Source organism: Rhinoderma darwinii, chromosome 6 (assembly GCF_050947455.1).
Source record: "Rhinoderma darwinii isolate aRhiDar2 chromosome 6, aRhiDar2.hap1, whole genome shotgun sequence".
Taxonomy (NCBI): Eukaryota; Metazoa; Chordata; class Amphibia; order Anura; family Rhinodermatidae; genus Rhinoderma; species Rhinoderma darwinii.
This window is the reverse complement of record NC_134692.1, coordinates 132,264,247-132,287,044: the sequence shown is the minus strand read 5'-3', so window position 1 is coordinate 132,287,044 and position 22,798 is coordinate 132,264,247. Positions and strand designations below refer to the sequence as shown.

Sequence of the window (22,798 nt, the reverse complement as noted above, 5' to 3'; positions counted from 1 at the left end):
TGGGATACAGGTGATACTGTTGTAACACCCGTCGGACACTTTACATAGCGTGGCAGGTCTAAACATTTTCTCTAATAGGATTGCTAGCGCACTCACAGAGGTCAAGACGACAATTTCACGCATGGCCATAAAGGGGATACCGGTAGTCTGAGACGCTCCGCTTGACACTGCTGATTCCTGTAGGCAGATATAAGCACAGTCTTTCCTGTGGAGTAGATGGGCACAAGCTGGTAAAATCCCGGGCCACTTTAATTGGCCTTATTTCCCAATCCCGTTCTTTGCTAAAGGCACGAAAAAATAATGTGAACCAAAATTCTGTATCCTCTTAAAATGTTCTATACTATAAATTTGATGTATCGTGAGGATGGGACTAAACATTTCACTCTATGGGGGCCAGAAAATTGTAATGGAGGCCCTGGATTCAGGAATGATAGAAATCGTGGCCGCAATCGCTTCCGACATGAATAGAAACTATTTACCTGATAGATTTACTCACAATGCAATTTTCTAATGTGTCAGATGTCCATTAGTGCATTTCTAAGAATATAGATTAATAGCATAGAAAATTATGCACTTGTCCCTGTGATAGACTATTAATGAGCAGCAAAATTAGCATATGTAAATGACCCTCAATGGCCTGTGACCTATCGTGGGATACATCATTAGTGAGCGCTATTTGCTCCAGATAACGAATGATGTTTACAGTTCTGCAGACGCATTTTGTGTGTGAAATGATATTTACTCTTCCCACCGGGTTATAGAATTAAATATTAATTGACTGAAAATAAGAAGTAAATATCTGGCAGGGATTTTATTTTCTGTTATCCGCCATACCAGAGTGTGTGGATTGTGTGAATTTTCCTTCACTTAAAGGTGTATTCCCAAATCAGACTGGGATCCCCCGATCCCTGTCCTGCCTGGAAATAGGTGTGAGTCCCAGAGCTGGGTCCCACATCTAACAGACATTTATGGGTTATCCTGTGGATATGTCATATATGTCTGAGTTGGGAATAACCCTCTAAATCTCAGTGTTGTAAGTTCAAGCGACATCTTGGGAAATCAAACATTTGTTTATTTGATAAAAATCCAATGTATTACACTCCTGTTCATGCAGCTATATCCCATGTAGTAGAAGTTAGCTACTTCCTCCCTCGCTGATGTCACCAAAGGCTTTGTAACGTTATAAGCTATAAATTAGGATGAAGGCTCTGGACTGCCTTTCATATCCCTTATGGACACCAGATCGATCATGTGTCACACTCTACAGACCTAAACTAATCAAGCATGACTGGGTGACGGGGGAAACTAGCCCCACAAAAACAAATATGGCTGACAATGGGCTGATATGTGACCTGAAAGGGGTTGGGCAGTGAATCTTTGCTGCTGAGGCAGTTAATTGTCCAATATATATATATATATATATATATATATATATATATATATATATATATATATATATATATATATATATATATACAGTGAAGGAAATAAGTATTTGATCCCTTGCTGATTTAGTAAGTTTGCCCACTGTCAAAGACATGAACAGTCTAGAATTTTTAGGCTAGGTTAATTTTACCAGTGAGAGATAGATTATATATAAAAAAAAATAGAAAAATCACACAGTCAAAATTATATATATTTATTTGCATTGTGCACAGAGAAATAAGTATTTGATCCCCTACCAACCATTAAGAGTTCAGCCTCCTCCAGACCAGTTACACGCTCCAAATCAACTTGGTGCCTGCATTATAGACAGCTCTTACATGGTCACCTGTATAAAAGACTCCTGTCCACAGACTCAATGAATCAGTCTGACTCTAACCTCTACAACATGGGCAAGACCAAAGAGCTTTCTAAGGATGTCAGGGACAAGATCATAGACCTGCACAAGGCTGGAATGGGCTACAAAACCATAAGTAAGACGCTGGGTGAGAAGGAGACAACTGTTGGTGCAATAGTAAGAAAATGGAAGACATACAAAATGACTGTCAATCGACATCGATCTGGGGCTCCATGCAAAATCTCACCTCGTGGGGTATCCTTGATCCTGAGGAAGGTGAGAGCTCAGCCGAAAACTACACGGGGGGAACTTGTTAATGATCTCAAGGCAGCTGGGACCACAGTCACCAAGAAAACCATTGGTAACACATTACACCGTAATGGATTAAAATCCTGCAGTGCCCGCAAGCTCCCCCTGCTCAAGAAGGCACATGTACAGGCCCGTCTGAAGTTTGCAAATGAACATCTGGATGATTCTGAGAGTGATTGGGAGAAGGTGCTGCGGTCAGATGAGACTAAAATTGAGCTCTTTGGCATTAACTCAACTCGCCGTGTTTGGAGGAAGAGAAATGCTGCCTATGACCCAAAGAACACCGTCCCCACTGTCAAGCATGGAGGTGGAAACATTATGTTTTGGGGGGTTTCTCTGCTAAGGGCACAGGACTACTTCACCGCATCAATGGGAGAATGGATGGAGCCATGTACCGTCAAATCCTGAGTGACAACCTCCTTCCCTCCACCAGGACATTAAAAATGGCTCGTGGCTGGGTCTTCCAGCACGACAATGACCCGAAACATACAGCCAAGGCAACAAAGGAGTGGCTCAAAAAGAAGCACATTAAGGTCATGGAGTGGCCTAGCCAGTCTCCAGACCTTAATCCCATCAAAAACTTATGGAGGGAGCTGAAGATCTGAGTTGCCAAGCGACAGCCTCAAAATCTTAATGATTTACAGATGATCTGCAAAGAGGAGTGGGCCAAAATTCCATCTAACGTGTGCAAACCTCATCATCAACTACAAAAAACGTCTGACTGCTGTGCTTGCCAACAAGAGTTTTGCCACCAAGTATTAAGTCTTGTTTGCCAAAGGGATCAAATACTTATTTCTCTTTGCACAATGCAAATAAATATATATAATTTTTACAATGTGATTTTCTTTTTTTTCTTTTTATATAATCTATCTCTCACTGGTAAAATTAACCTAGCCTAAAAATTCTAGACTTTTCATGTCTTTGACAGTGGGCAAACTTACAAAATCAGCAAGGGATCAAATACTTATTTCCTTCACTGTGTATATATATATATATATATATATATATATATATATATATATATATATATATATATATAGTTTTTTATTTTTTTTACATGCAAAAGAAAATCTAGGCACATATGTCAGGACAAATGGTTCAGATAAGCAATTCATTTTGGATTTGACAAAGAGCACGCAGAAGCCAGGAGCAATATGCGCGTTGTATCATTATGGGACTTCATTTACATACATTGAGACTCATTTAATGGAGTGTTTTGCAAGGCAGTGATTTCTCATGATGCTGCTGCAATTTTATATAAATGAACCTGGAAGCAAAGCTCTTCATGCTAGCAATGCAAATGACGGAGGTGGCGACACAACAAGCTGGAGACTGATAGAGCAAAGCAATGATCATGCACACGACCGTAGTTTTCATCCATAATTACAGATCCGTAATTACAGATTCAATTGCGGACCCATTCATTTCTATGGGTCACGGACATCTTTCCTTATATTTACTGATGTGTGTCTGGGCCGTAGAAATGATCCGCAAAATACAGAACATGTCCTATTCTTGTCTGCAATTGCGGCACGGACTCGCCCTTAAAAGTCTATGGGCGCGTCCGCAATTGTGGATGGCTACGGATGCATCCGTCATTTGTCACTTTTTCGGATCTGTAAATACGGATGCACTAAGGACTGTACTTGCGGACAGCGTGCCAGATATGTGGATGATTACGGATCCGTATTTGCGGCAGTAAAAACCCTTGCGGTCGTGTAGATGAAGCCTTATTCTGTTCATTTGGGGGCTCTTTAAAGGTGCACACTGGGCAAAACTATATTGCCTTATTCCTAGGTCAGAGCCTAAAGGGGTGGAGCATGACACAGGAATTCCACAAACGCCAAACAAAGCAATCCCTGTGTCATGCATCCCTAAGGACTATGTGTGCTACTATACACAGTCCGTATATATGGCATCGCCATGTGCATAAACCCTATGCTGCATAGATGGTCTCATATCTTCTGAAAAAAAAGATCCTCCATGTGCCTCTGTATCAAATTGAAAAGACACAGAAATACAATGTAGCGCCACAGTACGACTGGGAGCATGAGACCTGAATACAGTGGTTAATTAATACCACGGAGATGGAAGGACTCCTCCGACGCCTCTTCTTGCTAACCTACAGACAATAGAAGAGAAGGCGGAGGGAGTGGAGTAACACATGACTAGAATCAGACTACATAGGGTTTGTTTGTAGTCTGTTTCCGTGGAGACACATAGGCCTGCATAGGAGCTGTATTTACAAAATGGTTTTGTGTTTTTTTGAGCACAGGCTTACTTTTTTTAATGCACGTTTAGTGGAGCAATAGACTGAAGGAATCCAAAAGTGGACATACCCCTTAATATGGGATTTTTTTTCCATTATATTTTTACATTTTTGGTCAATTTCCTGATAGTGATTATCATAATGGCAACTGTAGACATCTATTGTTTGGAGGATTACTCAAAAGCATCTCTCTATAGGGAGATCTGGTTACTGTGTCCGTCTATTCTCTAGATCTGGTTTGCAATGATGCATCATGGTCTAGCTAGGGGGATGTAAGCGAGCAATGGGTCATCATGTGTAATGGAGAACTGTAGGACCGAAAGGGTTAATCTGAGCGATGATGTAATAGTGCAGGGAGATCGTGGATTATTCCCCGGGGGTACTATGGGCTTGGTCCGCTCATTATTATATTGTTAATCCTTTCAGTTTACCAGCCCCCGAGCCATTGTTTTAGGAATCCGAGACCGGATTTATCTCCGTCTAAGGAAAAGATTGAATCAATTCTTAGCGAACTTCAGTTTTTGCTTTCTTTTCTTCTAGTTTTTTTTATTGTTTTGTATCCCAAATATATAGAAAATTAGTTCTGTCAAAGGGTTAAATAAAGCATTCATTTATATCTGTTTCATCTCTTACTGGCTAATAGTTACCATTATAGCTGTCACAAGGGTGGCCACTCAGCTTTTCCTGACTTCTGAATGGCAAATCTGCCTAGTTATGCAGTGGTACGTTGACTGTTTTCTATATTACTGTAAAACCAGGGACATTTGCCATTTAGAAGTCTAGAAAAGCTGAGTGACATCCCCTGGGACCCATATTCAGAGTTTTTGGGGAGTGGGTGGGTTCTATTTAGTGACTGTCCACTTTTGAATATTTTATTTTATTTTAATGGGTTTAACATTCTGCACTGATTAATTTAATAATTTATGAAGATATATTTCCTGCATGACCAGAGTGAGAAGCTAAAACTCATATAGCCTGCAACCACCACTAGGGGGAGCTTACTGCATACGGTTTATACATTGACCTCAATAATATAACGGTAGACAGTAAGCTCCTAAGCTCCGCCTAGTGGTGGCTGCAGGCTATGTTTATATATATATGCAGCCAGAATTAATATGTGGTGCTGTAAATATAGATGGAGACACATTTAAAGAAGTTTGATTTTTTTGTGTAAAGTTAAAAAAAAAAAATAGCCAGTCGCATAATTATGGTTCTGGTGATTAAAATGATAGTGCGGGGAGAAGGGGAAATTAGCTACTAATATGTGGAACCCCTTTTAACTTGTATTATAAATTGTCTATGCATAAGAATTTCAACTAAGTCATGAATGGAGTTTTCTTTGTATGGCATTTGACTGTATTCCGGAAAACAATATGTGCTTTGTATGGCTTTACATAGATTATTCATGCAATCAAATTCAATGCTCCAATGTATCTAAAATCAATAAAATAAAAATGAAGCAACTTTGCGGATCGGTTTGATTAAAAGTATGCTACTGTTTTGTGCATGCAGCTGTTATGCAGACCTATGTGTATCCATGGTTACAGACTACAAACAAACCCTGTGCAGTCTGACTTTTCACCCAAACTTCTTAGTAAGTCCAACCCGTTATGTCACAATTTTGGATGGTCAAAGAGGTAGATGCAAATTGTGTATGTTCCAGATTAGGTACATGTCAGTTCCCAATGTATATGTCGGGAGGTTTGTTCACACTCCAAGGTTAAAATAGCTTTTTTAGCTCCCCAGAAATGTCCGGACGCAAATGGCGTTCCATTTATCATCCCTCAGCAGAACTGAAAATGTAATTGAATTGCGCATTTCTACTATGGCATTGGGGAAATAAATTAAAGGGGTCAACGTGATGTTGGATGGAAGAGTACCCGTGCCATCCTGCCGCCAGCGTGTAATGAATGGCTGCAGCTTGAGGCTACACATGACTAATGGTGATGAAGATGTCCGGTGACTGCAGACCCTGTGGTGATCGTACTAAATAGTCGCCCTCTCAGCAGCACTAGTCATGTCCAATGTTGTTTGATGTTTTAAAGTGACAGCAACAGTTTAATCTACTGATCCACTAACCATGGTGAGGATATAGAGGAGCAGAGGGGCCCCAGAGCAAATAGGGGAGTTCTATCTATCTATCTATCTATCTATCTATCTATCTATCTATCTATCTATCTATCTATCTATCTATCTATCTATCTATCTATCTATCTATCTATCACCAACCCACCTCCTATCTATCTATCTATCTATCTCATATCTATCTATCTATCTATCTATCTATCTATCTATCTATCTATCTATCTATCTATCTATCTATCTATCTATCTATCTATCTATCTATCATCTATCTATCTATCTATCTATCTATCTATCTATCTATCTATCTATCTATCTATCTATCCCATATCTATCTATCTATCTATCTATCTATCTATCTATCTATCTATCTATCTATCTATCTATCTATCTATCTATCTATCTATCTATCTATCACCAACCCACCTCCTATCTATCTATCTATCTATCTATCTATCTATCTATCTATCTATCTATCTATCTATCTATCTATCTATCTATCTATCTATCTATCTATCTATCTATCTATCTATCCATTCTTTCATGCCTTTGTGCATATACTAAAATGTATATCTGACCATCGCACCAATGCTAGGAATTAGCTGAGCAAGCATTTGGAAATCATTATGGCAGAGCAGAGGTTAACAGTGGCATCGGGTGGCTGAGGATATAAGTGCAACCATCCGTCTGCTCTGGATAAAGTGCCTGGAGGAAGCAGCTGGATTCGTGTTATCATTGTGAATTATTAATTGCCGGCAGGTAATATTACCTCTCGGTGCATTATCCCTCACACAAGGGAATCTTCACTTGCTGCTTCCTCATTACGTCTGCCCTGTCCTGTAGATTTTGTGATATGTAGATTTTAAATTACCACAAGGTTAATATTGAACCCAAAGACACAGCATTCGGATGTCCATTGAATGGTTTCAGCTACAACTAAAGCTTCAGATCCTTGAATGAGCCCTAAGACATATATCATGGGAATTGCGTAAATTGCAATCCTTAAATTGTGTGATTATGAAGCCATGTGTAGACAATCACAATCTATTGATAGGTTTCGGATTGCAGGCTGTAATACAACAGAATGTGGACCCTTAAAATGACATGGGGTTAAAATATGGACATTCACTTTAAAGGGAAAATCCATCCATCTGTAATATGCACATGATGGAATAAAAAAAAATATGGGGTTCAATCATTGTCTTGATTAATTTTTCTAAGATAACTTTATAGTAGTCAGAGCTTAGTTTTCCAGACACAGAGCAGTAAATCGCCTACATAGACATAAATTATGAAATTCTGACTACCTGATGCCACCACTAGGGGGAGCTTACTGTATACTGTTTTATTATTGAGCTCAATGTATACATGTATGCAATAAGCTACCTCTAGTGGCCGAAGGCAGTCAGAATTTTATCATGTAACCCTATGTTTGTGCAGATGATTTGGATCTCTTGTATCAGAAAATCGGAGCTCTGGAGACTATTAAGATTTAGAAAAAAAAAATAATCCGCACAGAACTTTGGACCTATATAGAAAAAAAATGGTATTCAAGGGTGTATATTTACTTTAAGGGGCTCAAAGGGATTCTATAGAACTCGAAGGCCCCCTTGTTTTGGACATTGGTGAGGCTTTGAGTTCTTGGCTGCCACTGGTGTCTCCCTTTGACTTGTCTTTTTGATGTGATGCAAGACTATTGAAGATGGAATTCCCCTTTAATTAACTCAACTACAGTCGGGAGACACCAGATTGGTCCACTATAGTAAATGACCCAACCTCATATCTCCTGAATATGGCCATATAGCCAAAGGGGCAGTTGTCCAGAAGAGCCTTTTAAATCCTTTGTATTATCGATTTGTGATGGTCCCTGTGGTAGGACCCCCACCTTAATTGCCTAGTCTGTCTTCATAAACTCCTTTAAGACTACTAACTAGAATAACAGAGCAGATAAATGGAAGACAGGAATGAATGATATATGCAAATGGAAATTCAAAAACTGTTGGAGCGTAAACATTAGACTTCAGGGCAAATCAATGCTTGTGTATTTCTACAGTTCATTCAGTCTCCAAAAAAATCAATTTATTCAGGTTTACCGTTATAGCTGGAATGTGCTGTGATATTAGTGGACCTGCTGATCGACAGGCGTTCAATACCCAAAACGGTTACTGCTAATTAGTGGTTTAGGAGGGAAATTATAATCTCAGCAATGTACATGATGTCAAGAACTAGTACTTAAGTCACCTCATGTCTCCTTCAGCTATTTCCAGCCAAGATGGAGAGTCAAACTTCCAAACTCATATGAGTGACATAACCATGTACAGTGTCAGTGTGAATGCCTTCTTATCTAGGCTTGAGCACTACAAAACCATTGCTCCCAGCTCCGTAGATATCATGAGAAAATAAAATTCAATTTTACTACAGGTGGTAAAATGAGACTAGGCTTTACTGTATTCTGCTGCGCTGACATCTAGTGGCCAATATGAAAAGTGTTAAAATATACTACTTTCTGAAGTCTGTGTTCTTTAATACATCAGTCATGACCAGCATACATTGTAGAATTATAGCTGTATGATGCTACGCTTTATCTGTATCATGTTATGACATTTGTACTGTAATGCTAGTCACATACATGGCTACTTATAGCCTCTGCATATAATCTGGCTGCCTGAGTCATGGCTAAATTTTTGTAGGACAGAAATATCTTCCAATACACCATTGTGAATGTATACAACATTAATGGCTATGGACGTACTGGATTTTTAGCAGTTTTAGTGACGCTTGTTGTTTTGGTAAACACAATTGGTATAGAAACCTCCAGTGGCCTTTGGGTGTATTGGAGTTCCAAAACTACTGGCATTAGATGAAACATTACACTGCCGCTGTATATTGTGGGTACTTTAGTTGCCTCTGCTATACTACAATACCCCTGTAGTTGCCTCCTGTTCGTGATTAATGTAGAAAATAGAGAATGAAGCGGCTGTAATCTGACAGTGGCTCAATTTTCTTTGATTTTCAAGGTGTGACCTAATCGGTTACCATGGATGAGATTTCCAGTCTCCATTTGGACTATAAATGACCAATGTCTTTTTGTGATCGGTAATCGGGAGATATTTTTTATATTTCGTTTTCTTTGCTTGCAGAAATTTATTGAATTTGAAGATTCGCTAGAACAGGAGAAGAAAGATCTTCAGTACCATGTGGAGAGCCTTGAATTCCAGTCCCGGCAACTGGAGCAAAAGACCAGAAACTATGCCGACCAGAGTATGTGTTCTAGCTGACTCATTTGTAGGCATTGTGTACAGTTGTACAATTGCTTCGTATAGACTATATATACCATGGCACTGCTATCGGGGCCCTAGATTGTGGAGGATGCGGGCAGCGCTAAACGGTGCCAATTCCTAACTCTGTGATTGGCACCTGGTGTGTGTGGGGGGGTTATATGATGGCTTGACCCTATCACCTAACTGACGAATGAGTGATGAGGGAGCTGTGTAATATTATACAGCCGCAACAGAGTTGCTAGTCCTATGGTTTCGCCAAATGGAAGACGACATAGGAGGATCTAAGGTAGGTATGGGGCATCGTTTGATTTTGCTATGTGCTCCTCCACCATTTTTTGTCTATGTGCATGTGTTTGTTAGCGTACATCACAGTTTCTCTCATAGACCGTCCATGTAATTCAGACACTAACCATACACTTGAGATAGAAGTCCCGATTCCAGGATTGGCCGACAGTCTTATGTTTATGGGGGTCCCTCAACTGTCCCACAAAGGCAGATGTGGGACAGAGGGAACGGTTTTTGTTGGATTTCAACATGCCCGATCCTTTGTTCCTGCAGGAGTCCGGCACCGGCTTATTCCCTCTCCCCATTGTAATAAACATGCATGCTTGGCTAAATTAAGCATGCATGTTTATGGTGGAGCTGGGAAATATAGCTGCTGGCCAACAGTTATCTCAAGTGTACGGTTTTAGGAATCTGTCCGTGATGTTTAAGTAAACTGTGTGCCTAAGGCTGGGCCTATATGTGGGATCCTTTGTGCCCTGGGGAGATAAGTGGTACCAGACATATCTGGCTCCCCCTTATGACCAATCCTGGCGTTCATATTTGTGGGGGGTCTCGCTTTAGCTATTTAAGTCCAGTTGTATGGCCAGTTTTACACTTTACAGTGACAGGTTCATAATGTCCTCACTTTTCATGGACTGTACTCTGATGGGCGGTGATCCTAGTGTGTGCTTGTGTATTGATAAGCCTTATAATCCTCAATCACTCTGCTGACTACTGTATTTTAGTTTCCAGGCTAGAAGAGCGAGAATCAGAAATGAAAAAGGAGTACAATGCTTTGCACCAGAGACATACTGAGGTAAATGGGGATGAAAGTATATGGATATGGCTTCTTTTCTTAAAGGGTATGTCCACCTTTTTAGCACCAGTTTTATATATAGTTATATGAGGCATTGAGAGACTTTGTAAATACGTTGTATAAACTGATCTTATGCTGATCCTGATTTACAGCCTGTGTTATACTCCAGAGCTGTATTCACAATTCTGCAGATGGTCATTGGGAAACAAGTGACGAGCATGTTGTCAGACACACCCCTAACTGAGCTCCTATAATTCAGTGGGACAGTTAATTTTAGAGTCCGCTGCCTGGTGTTAAAGACTTCACTTTTCAAAATGAAAATGATCTCTGTGCAGAAATTGATCCAACAAGGAATGCTTTTAGATTTCTGCTCTGAAGCTTGCAAAATTGAGAATACAGACTATAATGCAGGATCAGTACAAGATCAGTAATGTAATGTAATTTTTATGTAGATTAATTCTGTAAGTTAACGGTGAAAGGTAGATATTAACTTTAATGTGTCAATATCCACAGTTGTTCGTACCATTTTGGTGAAAATTATATTTCGTTCTCTGTGTGTGTCTTGCATAACAGCAGCAGCCCATTTGTTCACCTTACAGATGATCCAGACGTATGTGGAACACATTGAACGGTCCAAACTGCAGCAAGTCGCTGGGAACAGCCAATCAGATGGTGGCGTCACGGGCAGAAGGTGCGATTTTAATGAAATGACAATCCATAAAGTCTACATAACAGAACTTTTTTGTAATACATTTTAATCCAGATCCCACATCATCTTAAAGTGCATTCTATGGGGGGGATCCATTTCGGATAACCCTTTAAATTAATGGGCCACCATTCTTAGTGACATAGTTAGAATATTTAAGATTGCAGGGAAAATAGGCTGGGCATGGTACTATTGGACAGTAAATGGCACTTTGACTGGCAGGGAGCGTCTGCCCTAAGGGTCCACGGAAAGGCATACCTCCCAACCGTAATGTTTTTCATGGGATAGTCATTTAGAACAGACCCCAAAAGTGATAGGGCTTATGCAAATATGCCCAAAGTGGGCTTTTTTGGAGGTCTGCGGATGTTTTTGGGCGGGACGGGGCTTAAAACTGTCCTGCGAATAGAGATTCACATCTTTGGAGGTATGCACATGGCATTGCTGAATGCACGGACCCTAAACAGTGGCACACAAAGTTTTTATTTGCCTATAATACACACCCATGGGTACATTGTATGCCTTCGTATAGTGCCACTATAATGCGGCAGTTACATTATGGAGCATCAGTGGTATGTTGGCACCGTATTATGGATCCGTACTTATTTGCAGATATTCTCACTTAATTTTAGCTCTCTAATCGCCAAGGGAAGGGCTGGTTAGTGGGTGATTCAAATGTACCCAGTTGCTTATGATCTGAAAGGAACTGAATATGCCAAGGTGGCGGCAAAACTTGTCTAAAGTCAAGTCTAAATATTGAACAGGAACAAAGATGCAGCTCCCTACATGTAAATACTTAGCATTTTAAAGCGACCCTCTGGTCTCAGAACAAAATTATAAATATGATGGGGTATATGGAGTTATTTTACCTGGTGCCCTCCAGTTGCCCCTCTCCGCCGTTTTAGAGTCCCCACTGTGTTGTCTCAATATGGCTGCAGCGCTTCTCAGACTGAGTCTAAGACACTCCCTCTGTTCACGGATTGGACGGAACTTCTCACGTGAGCAACGCTGCGGCCATTTTGGAACAGCACAGAGGGGACCCTAAAACGGCGGATCCACGGCAGAGGGGCACAACTGGAGGGCATCAGATAATATTACTCCATATACACCATCACACTTAAAATTTTATCCTGGGACCGGAGGGTCGCTTTAAGGAAAGAATGAAGTGACCACAGAACGTGCATTGTTGCCATTTCATTTCTATGTACACATTTTTTTTTTCTGTCTGTACTGGCGTCTGCTTGCGATATTGCGCTCAGTGACACACATGCATGTTTATGGGGGTGCTGTTTGTAAAAAGCACATTTTGTAGTAAAAGATCCATTTTGTTAACACAAAACACATGAACAGGTAAAATGAAACTCTGCTTTCACAAAACGTAGATTTACAAAGTTATATTAAACAACATAAAATATTACTCTGTACCACCAAATTGCATTCTGTGTTACAAAATGATATTATGTGTCACAGAATGTCTTTTTTTTTTTTGTCACAAAAATGTTATTCTTTATCACGGAATGGTATTGGGTGTTACAAAATGACATTCTTTACCTTAAAATACCATTATGTGCCACAGAATGCCATTTTGTAACAAAGTATATTTTGTGGCACAAAAAAACTATTTTTGAGATCAAACTGTGATACAGGATTAAGTTTTGTCATTGTTGGGTTTAATCTGACTTCAGAAAATTAATTTCTTTCTACAAATGTGTACTGTTTACAAATGGCGCCCCATAGTTGGTTGCACACCGCTCCTTATTAGACCTTATTCACACGGCCTTGTTCGGTCCGTGTCGGCCGCAATCCCTGGACCGAACACAGTTCAGGGAGCCGGACTCCTAGTCATTCATGACGCTGTGCGTCACTGCCTACCCGTGGGACTACCGCCCCACATTGAAAAAGTGATTACAGTAAGGGACAGTATCCTGCGGGGAGGCAGGGACTTCTAGCATCATACTTAACTATAATACTAGGAGTCCGGCTCCCTGAACTGTGTTTGGTCCAGGAAATGCGTCCGACATGCGGTCCGTATCTCACGGACCGAACACGGCCGTGTCAATAAGGTCTTACTGACCTTCATGCGTGTCTCTGTGCCACACCGCTGTCACGCTTGCTTATTTAATTTATTTTTTTGCACATTTTTATGCATGAAATGGGCATCTAACCGCTGTTTTCTTGTCTTGCTTCTCGTGCTGTGGCCGCTGTGTTTTGGGTGTTTTGTCTGTGAATTGTCACTACAGTCACCGCCAGTCATGGAGGAAGAGGTAAATGATACTGTCACATTGTGAGCAGGAATAAGTGTTTATTCACTTGGTTATTTTCTAATCATCAATAGGAATTATAATAAAGGTCGACAATTGTTCATTTTTATCTCCATAAAAGGAAGGTTCAGCTGCGCAACCATTGTTTTTATTGTTCCCTTACATTTAAAATAAAAAGTTCTACAAATATTCAACTAAAAAAATCTCCTTTGGTATTGAGTCTGCTGTGCAGACCTGTGTGTCTCCATGGTAACAGACTACAAACAAACCCTGTGTAGTCTGATGCTGCAGTAGCTTTTATCTGTCCGATACTTGTCACTTACATACATTTGGTAGGTTAACAAGAAGTAGGGGTTGGTTTGCTGGAAGGGAGATTGTAGGACCTGACTACACAGGTTTTATTTGTAGTCAGTTACATTGGAAACACATCAGTTACAATGAAAACACATTGGTCTGAATAGAAGCTGCAGACACAATATCTTAGGAGGTTTTTAGTCAAGACTTTTTTCAAAGTTACTTCATTTTTCATTTTAGATGAAGCAAATTAGTAGAGTTGGTGGACAAATCTCCTAAAGTTTCAAAAAAATACTAAATCATATTGGTCTGTGAACCGTCCTCTTCTCTCATTTTCAGCCGTTTTTTTTAGTTATATCTTGTTTTAGAAAAGCGGAGTGTCAACCAGTATAGTTCCTATGCTTACCAACATTTAAATACCAAAACATCGAATGTGTTATGCCCAGCCCGCATTCCCCTGGGAATGACCCCAAATTTGCCCAGGAATACGCAACTGCATCCCTATCAGGCTGGGATATTTAGGGCTCACCAGGGAAAAAGATTCAGGAGGCCCGACGTCCGATTTATGCAGCAAAACATTCCCGGGTCCCTTATCACTGCAAAACTAGGTAGATTACCTGTTCAGGGTTCTGGAAAGCTTGGTGACATTCCCGCTGTAGGAGCTTCAATGGCTGCCAGTCACCCAGCTTTCCCAGAAACTGGATCAACGTCCCCTCACCACATTCTAGTACCTATAACTTCTAATGTAATGTTATATTTTTCAATAAAGACATCAAGGCCCTCCTTGAACTTACTCAATGAATCGTCCATCACATCATCCTGTGGCAGAGAGTACCATAGTCTCACTGCTCTTACAGTAAAGAATCCCCGTCTATGATGATGGTGACACCTTCTTTCCCCTATCTGTAGAGGATGCCCCCTTGTCATGGCCTAGGTGTTAAAAGATCCTTAGAAAGATCTCTGTACTCTCCATTCATATATTTGTACATTGTACTTAGATCGCCCCCATGCCATCTTTTTTCAAAATGGAATAATTCCAAGTTTGATAACCTTTCTTGAAACAGCCATCCACCCATTCCCATAATTACCTCGGTCACCCTTCTTTGCACCCGTTTTTGTTTTATATTACTATAGAGGTCACTTATACACAATGGAGACGGATATTATATACAATGGAAAAGGGGTTATATACTTTGCCCACTTCTACCCATTGTAAACCAGCTGGTTTCCCTTGGATAAGTCCTACACATGCAGGAACATTGTTATATTCCCTATGAATATACAGATCTACCTATGCAGGATTCATCCAAGAGGTGGAAGCGGCAGAAAGTTTACAACACCCCTTTATGTCCCATCTTTTTACTAAGAAATGGTTGGATTATAGGGCACACAACTTGGGGACCAAGGGGGCCTCCACTATCCACCCTCCCTGATGGCCATTCGGTTAACCAGCCGAGAAGAGATGGAGAGGTGACCATGCAAGGCAGTCACTGGCTCAGCTGTTCCATGGACATCAGGGGAGTGGGCTTTGTGCATGTGCGGTCACCTCTCCTACATGTGGCTGTGATTGGGAGTCAGGTGGAATGGGGGCTCCCACCAACCAGCCCTGCTAAGAAATTATGCGTTGTGATATATAATGTTTTTTTTCTTCTTATTCCTCTGACACTGTACCTTTCCTCTATCCCTCAGCCGAAAGGAGCGCCCAAATTCTCTCAACGTCTTTTCACTGGCAGACGGAATGGTACGTGGGCAGGTGGGTGGCAAGATCACCCCAAGCTCGGACCACTGGCACCTGAGTGACCTCAGCCAGCTAAAGTCCAGCTTCCGTTACAAGGTTGGCTCAGATATTCATGAGAACAAAATTTCCATGTGTCATTCATCTCATCCATCCTTGCCGTGGAAATCAATAGGTCATGTGTCTGTTTTATGTGGCCAGCTCATTGTCTCGTAGCACAGTTCATTCTTATGGGACTGGTCTGATAGACGACCGTTGTGTAATGTACATAATAACCAGATTTGATTTCATAGATTTCGGACCATGCGCACAATGCCCCATACCCAGAATCCTTTACATTTCATTGCCTTGTTGTCAGCTAGATATCCATATCCACAGGCGGCGCTCATCCTGTTCTCCACGCGTCTGTTCAGTGTTCAATATAGTGGGAATATGATCTATAAGCTGCAGCTGTATCCATCTAATATTGACATGTCAAGTCTTTAGTGATTTAATTGGTTCCATTAGATATCATAAGCTGAACATCAATATAAGGGGCGAGCTCCACTGTGTATTGTCCTCACTATCACCAATTATACAGATATCTCTCATAGGAGATTTTATATATATATATATATATATATATATATATATATATATATATATATATATATATATAATATATTATTATTTTCTAAGAAGTCCATATTATATAACCTTCTGCCAGGATGAAATGTCAGAATCTGGCCAGTCATCTGTGGCCGCCACCCCAAGCACCACTGGCACAAAATCTAATACCCCCACCTCATCCGTCCCGTCGGCAGCTGTAACCCCTCTACATGAGAGTCTCCAGCCCCTCCAGGACTATGGCATGGCGAGCAAAAGCAAGAGGTCGCGTGAGAAGCGGAACAGCCACAACATGGAGGTACAAGTGACCCAGGAAATGAGAAACGTTAGCATAGGTAAGACATGTTGTAGGAATGGAAACCCTTTTCTGTTTTGTTAATTTGGTAATAGGACTTTTATAACCATGATGGGCGTAACTACTAGGGGAGAAGGCATAAATGGGGCCCAAAAAGTAAGGAGACCAATCTCCACTCAAAGGTAAGGTGCAGTAAGTGATAACTATGAATGATGGAAGGCTTCTAAAATGCTGAGTGGGGTGCCATAGGGTTCACGATGCCCATGGGGAAGCAAAATAGACTAGACCGGAGCTGACGCTGACCTAACTTGGGCTCTCCCTCTCCATGGGCCCGTATACCAGCTGCATGTTGCTACCCCTATAGTATGTACACCTTTGCTTCCCAATACCTATAACGCTCCATACGCTTATACCAAGGATGATGACCATGCTAATGATCCGGTTCTCATACAGGCATGGGAAGCAGTGATGAATGGTCGGACGTCCAGGACATCATCGACTCAACCCCTGAGTTGGACATGTGTCAGGACCCCCGACTAGAACGCTCAGGGAGCAGGCACGAACTCATATACTCTATATTATAATTTTTAAATCCTTCTTTCCTCAGCTCGTGTGTAATCTGTTCAATATAATTTTTTTGATCAGTCCCACTCAAGGCATCGTGAACAAAGCCTTCGGTATCAACACCGACTCTTTGTACCATGAGTTGTCCACAGCTGGGTCAGAGGTCATCGGAGATGTAGACGAAGGAGCCGATCTTCTTGGTAAGGGTAGAAAGCTAAAAAGGGTTCACCTGTATGATTTTCTGCATGGATTCTAGTTTGGTTAGGTATCTGCCGTGTAATAGGATCCCATCCTGCAGTCAGCGGCAGCTTATGGGGGCCACAATGTCCCGACCTCATTGGGTCAAACATATCATGTGACCCAAAGAAACGGCATGGACGCCTTCTACTGCCAAGAAACGTCTTCTACCTGAAGTTGACATTTGCTCCAGGCCTAAGTCTGGCTCTTACTACCTCTTTCCCCATAATATATAATTACTTATTTATTTCATGCCTTATACCCTTGAGTTAATAGAACGCAAAATCCTAAGAAACTACAAAATAAAATTCACAATCTGAATTATGAAGTCAATCAAGAAACAGGAGTCTCCATATTGTAGTCCAGGGGTTGCAGTTGGTGCCAGCACTTGGCATCACCCGTTGTTATGTTGTGGCAGTAACGTTCCCTTGCATGCCGTACTGTTTTTTTAGTATAGTTCTCTTATTATGTTGGTTCTAGCCATTGACTGACCCGGTCTTGACTGACCCTATTTCCCTTCTCTCCCCACACCCCCCACTCATGTCCCTGTACATCGCTGGACGGTCTTCATAGGAGAATTTTCAGGTGTGTACGCTTTATCATTACGCCTCCTGTTTGTTAATTCCTCAATCTTTCCTAAATTTCCAATTTAAGGCTGGGTTCACACAAGCACATTAACGTCCGTAATGGACGGACGTATTTCGGCCGGAAGTCCCGGACCGAACTCAGTGCAGGGAGCCGGGCTCCTAGCATCATAGTTATGTACGATGCTAGGAGTCCCTGCCTCTCCGTGGAACTACTGTCCCGTACTGAAAACATGATTACAGTACGGGACAGTTGTCCTGCAGAGAGGCAGGGACTCCTAGCATCGTACATAACTATGATGCTAGGAGCCCGGCTCCCTGCACTGAGTTCGGTCCGGGACTTCCGGCCGAAATACGTCCGTCCGTTACGGACGTTAATGTGCTCGTGTGAACCCAGCCTTACCCCTGAATGAATGGCGTTTCCCCTTTGCTGGCTGGTAAATCGCTGATGGCTTTGACTAAACAGCGCACTTGCTCTTTAAGACTATATGTAAAAACTGGGACAAGGACTATGTGCATTTGTACAAACTACATTAAGGTCGTATTTTCACCTAGGGAAGCTGGGTGACAACCAATAGGACCAATAGCGTTGTCAACCAGCTTTTTTGGACTCCTAAAAGGTAAATTGGCCTATTTATGCAGGACTTGGGGGCTACCAGAGTGTACGATCAGGGGGCCACCCTTTGCATTTGTAAAATCTGCATACATAGACCATGGAATAACCCCAAAAAAGTATTAAACACCAGCGGTAAGTGAGCTGCTGCTACCATGATGAGCTCATCTTCTGCTAACACATGTGGGATCTCTGTTTGCTGACAGTGAATGGGAACAACGTGGATCCCATCCAGAGACTAAAATCCTGGCTCTTTAGATCTTTCTTGTAACAAATCGCGCACTATTGTGATTTGGACGTGATCAGGATGGGGTTTCGACCTATGGATGTTCACATAAAACTTTCCATTCATTGTCAACAAGCAGAGATATTGAAAATGATGAGGAATTGTAACACAAAGTTGCCAATCTTTTACATAAAACTGAAAACGTATTCAGTATAGCTGGACTAATATGATACTTAACAATGCCCTGAGCATCGGCAGACACTTTAGGGGTGGTCGTCACTTCATGGCCAGGCATATAGTCAATATATAGAGATAACGGGTAGCAGGGTGTCCACTATAGGGTCTGCATGGCGATATTTGCTGTATGGGCCGATCTCCAATCACTTCCTAACACCTGCTATGTTTTTTCTACCCTCTTTGCTTCCTCCCTTTCTTCTTCCCATGTGGCTGCACTCCTAGTGAGGGATGATTTCTTTGGTAAGGCTGAGGCCTGCGCTCCTCCTGTCAGTCCAGGCCTCCCATTTGTTTTTTGTCTTTTTTTTTTTTTTTTACCGTTCTTGCTGCAATAAAAGTCATTTTTTGTTCTTTTATTTATGGGGAAATTAATCTTCACTGGTGCTTAAAGCCTTGTTCACACGGGGCAGATTTGCATCCATTTTTTAAGCCATACCAGAATTGGATCCAGAGGAGAAGACACTTTAAGGCCTTCCTTTGTAGATTTCTATTGTTTAGGTTCTGTTCCTGGTTTTGGCTTAAAAAAAAGTACATGCAAAATCTGCTTCAAATCTGTCCTGTGTGAACAAAGCCTAAGAGCTCAAATGATGTGGGCCGGGAATATTCATTATTTCTTCTATAGTGCCTGTAAATTTGTGATTTCAGGAGTGAATCAAACCAAAATTTCATGGTTCTTATGGGACCTCATTCTCCGTGGAGAGGGCAGCGTGTATTGAGCTTTTTGCTGTCATCTAGGCAGGTAGTCCGGGATCAAGCATAGCAATAATAAGGTGGTCAACCAAGAAGACATGTCCTGTCATCTGATGCTCCAGGGCCCCAATGCAAAATCTATAATAGGACCCTCAATTATTAGGGGTCCTATATAATACTACTGGTGTCCTCATATGAGACCGATGCAAGGGCCTAGCTATATGGGGTGCAGAGCTAGCAGACGCATCTGGGCCCAGGAGCCTGGGGGGGGGTGGGGGACTGGCGCATAAGAAGACACCCGTATTATAAATGGCACATAAATTGGGGGACCTGTTGCAGATTTTGCATTGGGGCCCAGGAGGTTCAAATTACGGCACTGGGCAGAGAAATCCTTTGGGCCTCCTCTGGCTCCAGGGCTCGGGTGCAGCAGCAACCTCTGCACCCCCTATAGTTAGGACCCCTGGCGCCAATTGCAGTAATTATATGCGATCCTGAGCAGTCACTTTCTTGCAGGTCTCCATATTGGAAACTTGCCTGGGAGAAAATACTGCCCTCTCCTGGGGGCAATCAGTAAAATCACTCCTAAAATCTCATCTTATTGTTGACCAGAAGCTGTTTATTGAGACATTATTTTATGTTTGGTTATTGTCTGTGTTGTTCTTATGTTATATCCAAGTAACATGTCATATGAGATGTAAACACAGCAGAGAGAAGGATGCCGGGAGCCGATCTATCATTACCATTGTATCGTAATTATGTAGTGCCCAAGACCTAATTTACTACTGTTCTTACAGGGATGGGAAAAGAAGTGGGCAACCTCCTCCTAGAAAACTCCCAACTTCTGGAAACCAAGTAAGATGCTAGCTCTTTGTCTTTTCTATACTTGTGTGTTTAAAGCCTCATCCACTTTTATCTATCTATCTATCTATCTATCTATCTATCTATCTATCTATCTATCTATCTATCTATCTATCTATCTATCTATCTATCTATCTATCTATCTATCTATCTATCTATCTATCTATCTATCTATCATCTATCTATGTATCTATCTATCTATCTATCTATCTATCTATCTATCTATCTATCTATCTATCTATCTATCTATCTATCTATCTATCTATCTATCTGTCTATCTCTCTATCTCTCTATCTCTCTATCTCTCTATCTATCTATCTATCTATCTATCTATCTATCTATCTATCTATCTATCTATCTATCATCTATCCATCCATCCATCCATCCCATCCCATCTATCTATCTAGTTTGTCCAATTATATGCAATTCTACATTTTCTATTATATCCATTTTCAGGAATGCATTAAATGTGGTTAAGAATGACTTGATAGCAAAGGTGGATCAGCTTTCCGGAGAACAAGAAGTACTGAAAGGAGAACTGGAGGCTTCTAAACAGGCCAAGACCAAAATGGAGACGCGCGTTAAAGAGCTGGAAGATGAGCTTAAAAGGTAACAAGGAAAAACTATATTTTTTATAAGTGTAATATTTATTGAAAGATTTTTTTTTTTACATAGGAGAGTTCTGGAGCAATGCATCAAGTTTTCCATGGGCAATAAAGGATCATTGTCCTGTTCTGTAACACTGGAGTACATATATAAAAGACCCATCCGAATATCTGTTCACAATGACACCGCAGAATAAAAAAACACATCAAAAGTAGAATAATTCTATATTTTAGCAATTCTTCAACCCACAATTTTCATTAATAATGTTTGTTTTTTTTACTTTATTATTAAGGGTGAAATCCGAAGCTATTGTCGCTATGCAAGAGCCTAAGGAGGAGGTGGATGAGGTAATAATACCTGACGTTAATATTCTGTATAAAGATCAGCTGAATGTAAAGATTGCTGACATCACCTACACATGCTAGAGGCAGCCATTATTTGGTAGGCTGAGCCAATGTGAATATGCAGCTGTGTATGATGTCACCGATGGGTGAACAAACTGTGTTTCCTGGTGGGTATAGGGGGTATGTTGGTGGAGATGGTTAATTCTTTTGTGTTGTGTGCCTACCAGGGTTGGATTATAGCGTGGGCAAAAGGACATTTTCACAGGACCGCTAGCATTTTAAGGGTTTCTTCCCCTCTAAATTTCCTTCTCGGTGAACTATATGGTAGTATTATTTAGGAATTGAATATCAGGATTATTTAGGTGGTATATAGAAATGTGATTGGGTCACTAAATGGCAGTGTGATGCTATGTAGACTGAAAATGTTAGTATTGTGTGGGTACTGTATGGAAGTTATTTTGCATTGTATGGTGGTGTTATTTATATACTGTATGGTAGTTATTTTGGATTGTATGATGGTGATATTTATGTACTGTATGATGGTGTTATTTGTGTACTGTATGGTAGTTATTTTGCATTGTATGGTGATGTTGTTGATGTACTGTATGATGGTGTTATTTCTATACTGTATGGAAGTTATTTTGCATTGTATGATGGTGTTATTTATATACTGTATGGAAGTTATTTTGCATTGTATGGTGGTGTTATTTATGTACTGTATGATGGTGTTATTTCTATACTGTATGGAAGTTATTTTGCATTGTATGATGGTGTTATTTATATACTGTATGGAAGTTATTTTGCATTGTACGATGGTGTTATTTCTATACTGTATGGAAGTTATTTTGCATTGTATGATGGTGTTATTTATATACTGTATGGAAGTTATTTTGCATTGTATGATGGTGTTATTTATATACTGTATGGAAGTTATTTTGCATTGTATGATGGTGTTATTTCTATACTGTATGGAAGTTATTTTGCATTGTATGATGGTGTTATTTATATACTGTATGGAAGTTATTTTGCATTGTACGATGGTGTTATTTCTATACTGTATGGAAGATATTTTGCATTGTATGATGGTGTTATTTATATACTGTATGGAAGTTATTTTGCATTGTATGATGGTGTTATTTCTATACT

General features: G+C 40.7%; 1 protein-coding gene across 1 annotated transcript in view; it reads left to right on the top strand.

The window, feature by feature from the left end:
* MAPK8IP3 (mitogen-activated protein kinase 8 interacting protein 3) overlaps window positions 1-22,798 on the top strand; it is a 64,045-nt gene that overhangs the window by 14,759 nt on the left and 26,488 nt on the right. Inside the window, exons 4-14 of the mRNA XM_075830375.1 lie at window positions 9,581-9,701; window positions 10,732-10,802; window positions 11,402-11,493; window positions 13,746-13,769; window positions 15,750-15,894; window positions 16,502-16,736; window positions 17,150-17,252; window positions 17,342-17,460; window positions 20,639-20,696; window positions 21,159-21,311; window positions 21,601-21,655. Coding sequence (XP_075686490.1) covers window positions 9,581-9,701; window positions 10,732-10,802; window positions 11,402-11,493; window positions 13,746-13,769; window positions 15,750-15,894; window positions 16,502-16,736; window positions 17,150-17,252; window positions 17,342-17,460; window positions 20,639-20,696; window positions 21,159-21,311; window positions 21,601-21,655 — 1,176 coding nt within the window. The remainder of the gene's footprint in view (window positions 1-9,580; window positions 9,702-10,731; window positions 10,803-11,401; window positions 11,494-13,745; window positions 13,770-15,749; window positions 15,895-16,501; window positions 16,737-17,149; window positions 17,253-17,341; window positions 17,461-20,638; window positions 20,697-21,158; window positions 21,312-21,600; window positions 21,656-22,798) is intronic.